At 32.9% G+C, this 11,388-nt stretch overlaps 2 protein-coding genes across 2 annotated transcripts; both read left to right on the top strand.

Moving 5' to 3' along the window:
• Positions 1-1,169: 1,169 nt before the first annotated feature.
• Positions 1,170-4,890, top strand: LOC131177888 (uncharacterized). Its single transcript, XM_058143056.1, has 5 exons — positions 1,170-1,816; positions 1,930-2,819; positions 2,916-3,641; positions 3,884-3,955; positions 4,646-4,890. Exons 1-5 carry the CDS (start codon positions 1,170-1,172, stop codon positions 4,888-4,890), a joined length of 2,580 nt encoding a protein of 859 aa, XP_057999039.1.
• Positions 4,891-5,557: 667 nt separating this feature from the next.
• Positions 5,558-6,605, top strand: LOC131177887 (serine/threonine-protein phosphatase 7 long form homolog). Its single transcript, XM_058143055.1, has 3 exons — positions 5,558-5,668; positions 5,751-6,149; positions 6,258-6,605. The coding sequence occupies exons 1-3, from the start codon at positions 5,654-5,656 to the stop codon at positions 6,603-6,605; spliced, it is 762 nt and encodes a 253-aa protein (XP_057999038.1). The 5' UTR covers positions 5,558-5,653.
• Positions 6,606-11,388: the final 4,783 nt, after the last annotated feature.

The following is an 11,388-nucleotide window of genomic DNA, read 5'->3' as shown; positions in this document are numbered from 1 at the left end:
AGAAAATGTTAGGAAAGAGAAAATAAAAATTATAAATGTAAATTATGTTACAAAATAAATTTTATATTAAGTCATATAATTTTTGTATCTCATAATATAATAGTTTAATAAGTTGAACAGAGAATATTAGTATAAAATAAAATAATAGTTTAAGTTTTTAAAAATTAGTAAAAGCTATAGAAGAAAGGGAAAAATTAATAGAAAATTGAGTTCATAATATATTATAGAAAATGATGTAATAAAAATAAAATATAAATTTATATAAAATATTAATAAAAAATGAGAAATTAGTAATATAAAAAATTGCCAAAAAAATAAGTAGCATTTTAATTAAAATGTAATTATTAGAAATAAAATATTAATTTAATTTATTAATTAAAATTAAAAGAATAGAAAAATTAGTAATGTAAAATGTTGTTGAAAATAATTTCTTTATTAATAGAAAATTGAGTTCATAATATATTATAGAAAATGATGTAATAAAAATAAAATATAAATTTATATAAAATATTAATAAAAATGAGAAATTACTAATATAAAAAATTGCCAAAAAAAATAAGTAGCATTTTAATTACAATGTAATTATTAGAAATAAAATATTAAATTATTTTATTAATTAAAATTAAAAGAATAGAAAAATTAGTAATGTAAAATGTTGTTGAAAATAATTTCTTTATTAATAGAAAATTGTGTTCATAATATATTATAGAAAAGGATGTAATAAAAATAAAATATAAATTTATATAAAATATTATTAAAAAATGAAATTTTAGTAATATAAATAATTGCCAAAAAAATATAAGTAGCATTTTAATTAAAATGTAATTAATAAAAATAAATTATAAAATTATATGATTTAGATAATATGGAAGAAATAAAAAATAATAAAATAAAAAAATTTGGCGAAACTCAATATAACAATTAATATGTAATTATTTTAAAAAATTAATATTATTAAAATATGATTAAAAAATTAAAACAAGAGTAACATAAAAATATGTCGAAATCATTTCATATTTAATTAAAATATAATTAGTAGAAATAAAATATTAATTTATTTTATTAATTAAAATTAAAAAAATAGAAAAATTAGTAATGTACAATGTAAAACGTATTGTCAACTGCACCGTTTATCTTTGATAGTTGTTACGATTTTTATTTTATCAGAAATGTCAATTCCAAGTTTTGCTACTTTATATTGGGATGGAGAAATCATTATGAATGATGAAGGCTATGAATATTATGGGGGTTCATCAACCGTCATTACTATTGGTAAACGTATGGATTTTGGTACTTTAGGAATGAAAATTGTCCGTGGAATTAATCTTAAAGGTGGACATGAATTTATATCGAAAATCTTGTTCAGACAACCCATTGAAAAAAATGGCTCATTTAAATGGGATTGCATGGGTTTGACAAACGATGACGATGTGAATATTATGTTTAATTACATTGATGAAATTGGAGGTATGTCATCGATTGAATTATATATTGAAATTTTTCGACCATCTGCAAATGTTGTTGATGAAGCGGGCCCATCAAATAATTGTTACACTGAAGCACTGAAGTGTACGGATGATTTTGAATCCGCTAGCAATGATTATTGTCCTGATGATGATGAGGATGATGCGGAGTCTGATGAAGAATGGATTGATAGTGATGACTGGGACATGAATGAGGATGGTGGTCATCATAATGAGTTAGTAGTAGATTTGCCTTTTTACTATAATACTCATGTTGCAAACCCAATAATGCCGCTTGTCCCTCCTCCGCCTTATAGTGAAATAGATTTTTCATTGCTAACGGTTGATCCATGGTCAACACCACAGTGTAGTTCAATGTGGGATCCATTAAAAGAGTTTGAATTAGGAATGATATTCTCATCTAGAGAGGATGTCTAAAATTTGCCAAAGAATATCATTTACATAGGCACCATGAGTTTTGTAATGAGGAGACAAAGAGTAGAACATATGCCATCAGGTGCAAAGACACAACGAGCAATTGTAAGTGGAGATTGCGTGCCTCACGAGGGAAAGGAAGTGATATATGGAAAATTACGCGATATAATGGACCACATACATGTGTTAATCCATCACTGTCACAAGATCATAAGCAATTGGATAGCAAATTTATATCTGATTTCATTCTCGCCATTGTACGTGAACAACCCAATGTGAAGATAGGAGCGTTACAGTCTGAAATAAAAGATAAGATTGGATATATGCCAAGTTATCGAAAGACCTGGAAGGCTAGGCACGATGCAATTATTAAGATCTTTGGTGATTGGGACGAATCTTACGGAAGGTTGCGACAATTTATGCTTGCTTTGTGCAAACAGAACCCTGAAAGTATGTTCTTGATTGAAGATGATCATTTTTTTGTTAATAATAGATTAGATCCTGCTTATCGGGTTTTCGATAGAATGTTTTGGGCATATAAACAAACAATAGAAGGATTCAAGAACTGTCGACCGGTTATATTCATAGACTCAACTTTTTTATATGGAAAGTACAAAAGATGTTTATTTTGTGCAACAACACTTGATGGTAATAACCATATTTTCCCAATTGCGTGGGCAATAGTCGACAGTGAAAATACAAGGAACTGGGATTGGTTTATGTCTTGTTTGAGGGTGTTTGTGACAGATCGTAATGGAATATGTGTTATATCATATAGACATATTGCCATAAAAAAGGCAATGAATCAAGATTGGTTGCAGCCTCCTGCTGGGCATCATCGATACTGCTTAAGACATATCATCAGCAATTACAACACAAAGTTTAAGAATACTAATATGAAAGAAGCTCTCCGAAAGGCAAGTTAGTTTTCTAAGTTGACTATTTATTGTTACTGTAATCTAAATATAAAGTTGACATGTGTATCCAACAAATAACATGGCTTTTTTATTTTTACAGCACAACAATTGGGAAAAAAAAATTTTTATGAGGCCATGAACACAATCAAGAATGAGCATCCTGATACATTTGAATGGGCTACAAAGATACCTTTGGAAAAATGGACACGTTCTCATGATGGAGGGAAACGTTATGGCTCCATGACAACTAATACTGTTGAGTCTGTTAATGGAATACTCAAAGGGATCCGTGCTTTACCCATAACTGCAATGGTAGAAAAATATTTTTCCAAAGGTGTTGATTATTTTGACACACGCCGCACGACCCTCCGTGAGCAACTGCAAATGGGCTTCAAATTTACACCAGCATGTCGTCAAATATTACTTGACAATTTAAATGAAGCAAGCTCATATAATGTCCAAATCTTTAACCGCGATTGTGGTGAATTTGAAGTTTGGAAGGGAAGATCTGAAACGAAGCATGTGGTCAAACTTGATGAAAGGCAATGCACATGCAAGAAGTTTGAAGAAATATGCATTCCATGTTCTCATGTGATTGCCGCATGCCAAGCAATGTCAATTAATTATGAGCAATACGTTTCAAATTATTACACATTGGAGCAAACACTTAAGTGCTATGAGTGGCAGTTTCATGCTCTTGGACATCCTAATGATTGGCCAACAGATAATTATCCAGTTCTTCTACCTGACCCAACCCAGAAAAGGTCTAAAGGACGACCAATTTCGTCAAGGAAGAAGAATGAAATGGATTGGAGTGTAAATCATTGTTCGTTATGTCATGTATAAGGACACACAAAAAAAAATTGTCACATGCGAAGGAACAACATAAGTTAATTATGTTAATATGTATCATTATTATAAATTGTTGCGGAATGTATTTATTTTTATATTTTAATTTTATGTGTAAATGTAACATGTATTATTATCAAGTACATTATCTCCCATAATGTTTGCATTATCATGTGATTCTCATATATTTATTTGTGCTCCATTTTGTTTATGTCGTAGATAATATAATGGCTCGTATAATGCGCACTCCAAAAAGGATTGTCAATCAACAACAAAGAGCAAGGGTACATGGTCTAATTAAAAATTTGATTAATCTACCAATGGAAGTAACACCCTAAACTACAGGGAATTACCTACTCTGCATTGTTAAGCATATGATAAGGGTCAACGGGCTCATTCAACAAATCATATGGGAAGGAGAGCTATTAACAGATAAACCTAGATATTTGGCTTTAAGGTCAGCTTTTAGCTGTATCTACGACAAGGGTATACTTGACCGCGTATGGCAAAAATTAGAAGCTAACCGTACCCCATCATATTTACTGCTAATTAAGGGATTCGCAAAAGAATATGCTAGTTGGGTCGCTACGCGGACAATGTGTCGGTCAAGTGGTATAAAAATTCGTGATAGTAACAAACATACTCTGTTGAAGCCCATGTTACCTAAAATCAACTACACATTGGACAAAGACCTTTATGATGAGCTAATTAGATCATGTCCTGTGAATCAAATAGTCAGGGTGACCTAATTAGTTCTAATATTTATATGTGTTGTTCATGTATATTTATATGTTTTGATGATGTACTCAACAATATTGTACTTTTAAGTAATGTATTGACTATGTTTATTTATATAATTTAATTCCTTCATTATATGTTTTTGTTACCATTCGTATATTAATTAATGTACAAGAAACATATGTGCATTGTTTTACCTATCAAAAGATCCATTGAAAATGTATATTTTGTAATACTAAATAGGTATGACTACACAACAAGAAAGAAGAGATTACATTGTGCCTGGTCCAATTGATAAAGAGCTTCTTCGACTCCAGCCACAACACCGTTCTGAAGGGATTTGGAATGGTACAGTTGAGCATGAAGTGGTTACATGCAGGAGGCAGGGGCTAATATTACATACTGACATTGATGACCGAATTGTTCCTCATCTTCGTGATTCTGGATTTATTAGTATTGCTAGACTAGGGTTTTTGTTGAGCACCTGATCAGTGCCTGATTGGCACCTGATCAGTGCCTTTGTTGAGCGATGGCGACCGGAAACCCATACGTTTATGATGCCAATTGGTGAGTGCACAATCACTCTTCAGGATGTCAGCATTATTTCCGGTTTGCCAGTACATGGGTCTGCACAGAATCGAATGTCACGCCGATCGCCGGTTTGTGAGACATTATTGGGAGCTAGACCACCCCCAGAAATGATCCGATGACATACACTCAAATTATCGTGGCTAGTTGATGAGTTTGGAGATATTCCACTTCAAGCTGATGATTTAACCGTATTATGGCATGCAAGAGCATTCATATTACGACTCATTAGTTCGATATTTCCCGACAAGACAAACTCACGTGTCAACTTGATGTTTCTACCCCTTCTAGAAGACTTGAGGGAAGCTGCGACATACAGTTGGGGTGGAGCTTGCTTAGCCTTCCTTTATCGTGAGCTATGCCGTGTTGCTGTTACTGAAACAAAGGAGATTTCAGGACCACTATTCATTTTGCAGATCTGGGCTTGGGAGAGATTTAAAATAATCTCTCCATCAATAAGGGATCCATCAGCTCCTCATCATGCACCTCTAGGTGCTAGGTATGTCATTAAATTTATATTTTTATCTATTAAGCAATGAATAAATTGCCTTTTATTGTATTATATTTTTAATTTTCTTATCAACTAACAGGTGGAGTAGAGCTCGACAAATCACTGAAGTAACAACTCATGTACTGCCACAAATTCGGTACAACCTTGACCGGATGCGACCTGAAGATGTAATAATATGACTTAAAATAATATGTTATATTTTTCCGTACCTTTATAATCACTTCATGTTTTGCTAATATTCACTTGCAGATCACTTGGGAACCATATAGTGAGGAATTATTGGATGAGCTGCCAGACATGTGTATCCAAGGTCGTCCCAGTTGGAAGACAGTGGTGCCATTAATTTGCTTTCATATTATTGAATGGCACCAACCTGACAGAGTCATGAGGCAGTTTGGTTTGGCCCAGCCTATTCCAGCACCACCGATGCAAACAGATGAGTTGCACGATATTACTCTCCGACTCAGTGAGAGTAATTGGGCACACCACCATGCAACATATATTCATCGTTGGAATAGGCGAGAACAATATATTGTTCAAGGGCAACAAATGGGACAACCACTCCACCATCATTCTGAATATATGGAGTGGTACCGTCGAGCTGGTAGACGTTGGATCTCAATAAGTGGAGCTGCTATTGGTTGTGTGGTAATGATTAACAACATGTATTTTTTTCATTATTAAATACTTATAATAATAATTTTATATTTTTTAACATAAAATGTAACGTTATGTATATATTTTTTATTTTTACAGGAGGACGCAATTGAGGATTGTTTGATAAAATTACAAAATCCATCAACACAAAACGTGGCAGAAGTTAAGCGTCCATTAAGAAAAATGATGATTGCTCGAACAAGAAAGAAGGCTTTGCCAAATGCCACCTCCTCGATCGCACCTCAAGCAGCAACTTTTAATGATGAATTGGAAGAGGACCAACCCATCAACCAACCTGGCCCCTCACGTAGACCAGCACGACGTCAATCACTTCCTCCTCGACGTCGTCAACATCAAATGCGTCAATCCTCTCCACCTGATGATGTTATGCCCCCACTGCCGATTTCACCCTTTCGCATGGCATCGGCGCTGGTCCTATTCCCTTAGCTCCTGCCGTCTCATCCTAGTCCATCCACGATTCCAACCATATTCAGAAACTATCCTCCCACATTATACTGGTTGGATGCCTACCCCATCAATACCTGGCCCATCAACACCATGGATGACATATCATTCTCATGTGCAAAGCAGAAGCACATTTGACTTCACTGAGAGTCAGCAGCCACATACACCAATGAGTAGCTTATTTGCTCCATTTGGCAGACCATCTAGCATTGGGCCATCACAATATGCTTCGAGTCAATTTGGCGGATATGGTTCAGATCAATACTATGCATTATATCGATCCGTGCCTTAGGCCATATTCCATCAGTGCAGTCTATTTGGACACCATGAACAAGGTGCTATGCATTATCTTTGCAGGGGAATCATCAGACAACAACAACGGCAACTGCCAACCCCAAGATGCACAAGGTGATCCAGAAGAGCAGCAAGAAGGGGGACAACATCGAGTTCTTCGACCGAGACGACATATTCGAAGACCTGGTTGTGGCACATGATTAATTTAAATATTTATTTTTATTTGTATAATAATTATGAATACTTGTCTTAATTTATATCTTGCTTTAAGTCAATTGCTCGTATGACATGTTAGTAAACATTTTATATATATATTTTTAATTAATTTGAAAATAATAAAGTAATTAAAACTAATTAAGTAATTACATTTATTAATTGCTATGAAGAAAATATATTATCCATAATTATAATAAGAATAAAAATTAATATTAGTTATACTTTAATAACTTTTAATTTTTATAACTAACATAATTTTAAATTTATCAATCAAATATATTCAAATATTATACATTTATATTTTTTAATCTATAAATTAAGAAATATTTTTATGATTAATAAATTTTTTTTTACAAAAATATAAAATTAATTTTTTGAATATAAATATTTTTTAAACCGTACAATTATATTCTATTTAGAATATATAAATTAAATTAATTTCATAAATATATAATATTAAATAAATATTACTACTACTAAAATATAAAATAAACTTTAAACAAAATCAATCTATATATTTTATAAAATATAATAAATAACTATAATTAAATGATCGATCAAAATATTATAAATTTAATATATTTTACAAAATCAGTCTCGGGATGCTTCAGGACGCGTTTTTCATCCTTTGCCGGCGGAGAGTCTCGGACGCTAATCATATTAGCGTTTTTCATCCTTTGGGACGCTAATCATATTAGCGTTTTTCATCCTTCGTAACCGGTTTACGCTTCGCCGGTGCTTGGTGCCGCGCCGTGGGTTTTACGCCGGGCGCTGCCGTGGGGACGCTATTTTGAATAGCGTCCTCACGTAAAAACGCTATTTTGAATAGCGTTTTTACGTGAGGACGCTATTCAAAATAGCGTTTTTCTTTGGACGCTATTTTAAATAGCGTCTACGTGTTATGACGCTATTTTTATCAACGTTTTTTGGCCTTCTCACCCCCTTTCCGTAATTTTTCTAAATTCTACCCCGTTTCGGTATATTATTTTTTAAATTGACCCTGTACGATCAATTCCCCCAAAAGCAGATAGGTTTTGAAAAGTCAAAGGAGGGACCTTGCAGAGAGAGGGAAAGGAAAAGAAGTAAAGAACCCTTCAAAGCTTTCTGCACATAACTTCAGAATCCGTGTGTGCTAAAAGCATACAAGTTTCTGTAAGTGTGATTCCGTGTACACTAACTGTTCAACTGAAAACCAGTACAATGCTAGAAGGAAAGAAAAGTATTAGAACAAAATGCAAATTTATAGATCTATAATGCAAAAATACCACAAATGAACTGACTTAGAACACATGAAATACCACAACTCTACCACTTCAAAACGCAAACATCAAATATGCCACTAAAATTTAGTTTACTCCATTGGAGATAAAACAGGGACAAGGATGAGATGGATCTTATCCATCTAAAGGGCAGATGATATGTACAAACGACTGACTGAAAAGTAAACAAGACTATCTCATATAATTCGGAGCCCTCCTTTCTCTTTTATTAATCTGCTGACATGCATATCTCACTCATTTCAAATGAATCCGATGACTATTTTCTGAGAAGTCCCACAAACGAAATGATCAACAGCAGCGGCCAAAATATGAATTGCACCTAGCCCAGCTAAAGCACTCCCAAAATCTCTTCTTGTTCTTCCCTGAAAGCCTAGCATTTTCAGTTTCATTTCTTCTCAGCATCTCCCACATAATACGAACATCCTCATATTCACAAGCCCTTACATCATGATGTAGTTTCAGCAGCCCTATCATTTCCCCGCCGGAAACATTAGATAATTTTGAAAAGGAAAATTGAGTAAATCAAAACATATGCTGCAAATCAATTTCCTAAACCATCAAAGGCAGAACACACTGGTCCTGTTAGCTAATTTTAAAGAACTACATAATTCCCCAAAAGAAATCATGTGTCTCCCGTTTTGACCATTTCATCAAATGGAATCCCTCTCCCAATCCCTGACCAATTTTATAAAATAGAAAAAGATCAAGACGACTGTTAATTTGAAAACAAATTTAAGATAGAAGGACCAGAAGAATAGGCCAAATTCAATATTCTCTGTAATGCAGAACAGGTTTTGACTATTACTCTGACAAAATTCAAGATTGGCTGCCAAGCATAATATGATAGTAGCAGCCTGCTCACTCCCATCCGCCAGTGTCAAAAATTTTCACAGAAAGGATGAAGGATCATCACAAAATTGTTAACAATTTATCTAGGGACAGTGCTATTGATCATTTTATATTGCAACTCTGCATCTTATGGAACTAAATCAAAACACAGTTGAATTTGAAATCAGCTCGATATATTTTTTGAATTAAACATGTACTGATACGATAACATCAAATTGAAATAAACGTAGATCGCCAAAAAAACGCGAAGGCACTGCTACTTTCACCGACAATTCAAACTTCTAGCAATTAAAACGAAGATCTTGTGATTGAAAAACATTCCCATCAGTGCATATGACAAGCCATTAAAACGATCAACTGATATGCCGAATGAGCTATAAGTTTCCTTACAGTGAGGGATAAAACAGTAAGAAGATCAATAAAGCGGGTAGAGAGCTACCTCGTTTGCGAATCCCAATACGCAAAGCAACGCCTTTCCAAACACTTCGCAATGGATACATAACCTTATCCCACCACTCCATCTTCCAGTACGGGTTCTGCTCCGGTAAGAGGAGAAAGGAAGGGGGAGATCAAAGGACCAAGCGATAATTACTGCATAAAAAAAACCCAAACAATATAAATCTTTTATCTGCTTATATATATATCATAAAAGAAACTTCGAATTTGAATAATGGGATTATAAATAAATAAATAAAGCAACGAACTTGCCTACACCTCTCAGCCTCTCTTTCCTCCTCGTCTCTGTCCTCATGAAACTAAATGACTGAATTATGAGCTTTATCTACGTATCTGACTGGCTGACCCATTGTGACCTCCAACGTCGCCACGTGTCAGTTGCGGCCGTGTCCGGATCCAACGCTTACGTCGCGCAAGTAGAGACGTTTAAGTGAACTAGCAATTGGAGAGTTGACAGATTTTTTTTTCACCACGTGGATCGAATTTATAGGAGGTTACCTTTTGAGATCCTACGGCCATGTGAAGATATTATGCTCCGTGAACCTAGCCTGCCCCCTAACGTTTTTTTAAAGGCCCCACGTGTACAAGATCATTGGATCCCACTCTCAACAAAACGCGTGCGGTCGTGAAGACGGGCCAAACAAAATCTGTCGCGTTGTGTGTTATTGGTAATTGAATGGTGACGAGCGAGAAACGTGGCATTTTAAGACGGTTTTGGTCGGGCAAATTATATCACCAACGTACAACGGCAAGGGAGGAAGTTAGAATGGGAGATCTACGCTCCAGGGGTGTAAACCAAATTAAGCTTGGAAGATCTTAGCCTTAATTGGTCAAAATTTTTCCAAGCTCGATCCCAAACAACCCAATATCAATAAACAAGCTCGGCTTGTCAGAATTTTGTAGAGCTGGACATCGATACCCTCATGAGCAACCCCGCCCATTTACCGTTTGAATTTTGAATTTTAGAATTATGAAGTTCAACTATATAGTTTTATTATATTTCATATAAAAATTAATTTATTTTTTTGTATATTTTTAATTTAAACTTGACTTATTTATTAAATTAGAGTAATTGAGTATTTAGTTTAATTTATAAAATTAATTTATAAATAATTATGTATTTAGTTAAAGTTAGTTTAATAAAATATTTTACTTTATTATATTTATTTAATTTTTAAAATTTTATTATAAATCTTATTTAATATTATTTTAAATGGTATTTTACTTAATTTATGAAAATTAATTTATAAGTATTAATTTATTTAAACTTATAAGTATTTAAAATTTTAAACAGTTATGTGTTTAGTTAAAGTGATATAAATAACTGATAAACAGTTAATGAGTTTAATAAAAAATAATTTATAAATATATTTATTATTAAAATAACTAAGAGTATATTTATCTTAATTTGTTTAGTTAAAGTGATATAAGTAACTGATAAACAGTTAATGAGTTTGATAAAAAATAATTTATAAATATATTTATTATTAAAATAACTAAGAGTATATTTATCTTAATTTATAAGTTGATTAAACCAGTTTATAAGTTTTAAAATAGGTTGAAATTTTTGTTTATAATAATTTTTACATTTATAAATTTAGTATATAAGTTAAAAAAAATAAGCTGAGGGCTTAATTTTTCATTTTGATACTAATAAGCATATACTTATA

This window comes from Hevea brasiliensis, chromosome 2, assembly GCF_030052815.1.
Source record: "Hevea brasiliensis isolate MT/VB/25A 57/8 chromosome 2, ASM3005281v1, whole genome shotgun sequence".
Taxonomy (NCBI): Eukaryota; Viridiplantae; Streptophyta; class Magnoliopsida; order Malpighiales; family Euphorbiaceae; genus Hevea; species Hevea brasiliensis.
The sequence above is the reverse complement of the archived record's forward strand: the minus strand, read 5'-3'. Positions and strand labels throughout refer to the sequence as shown.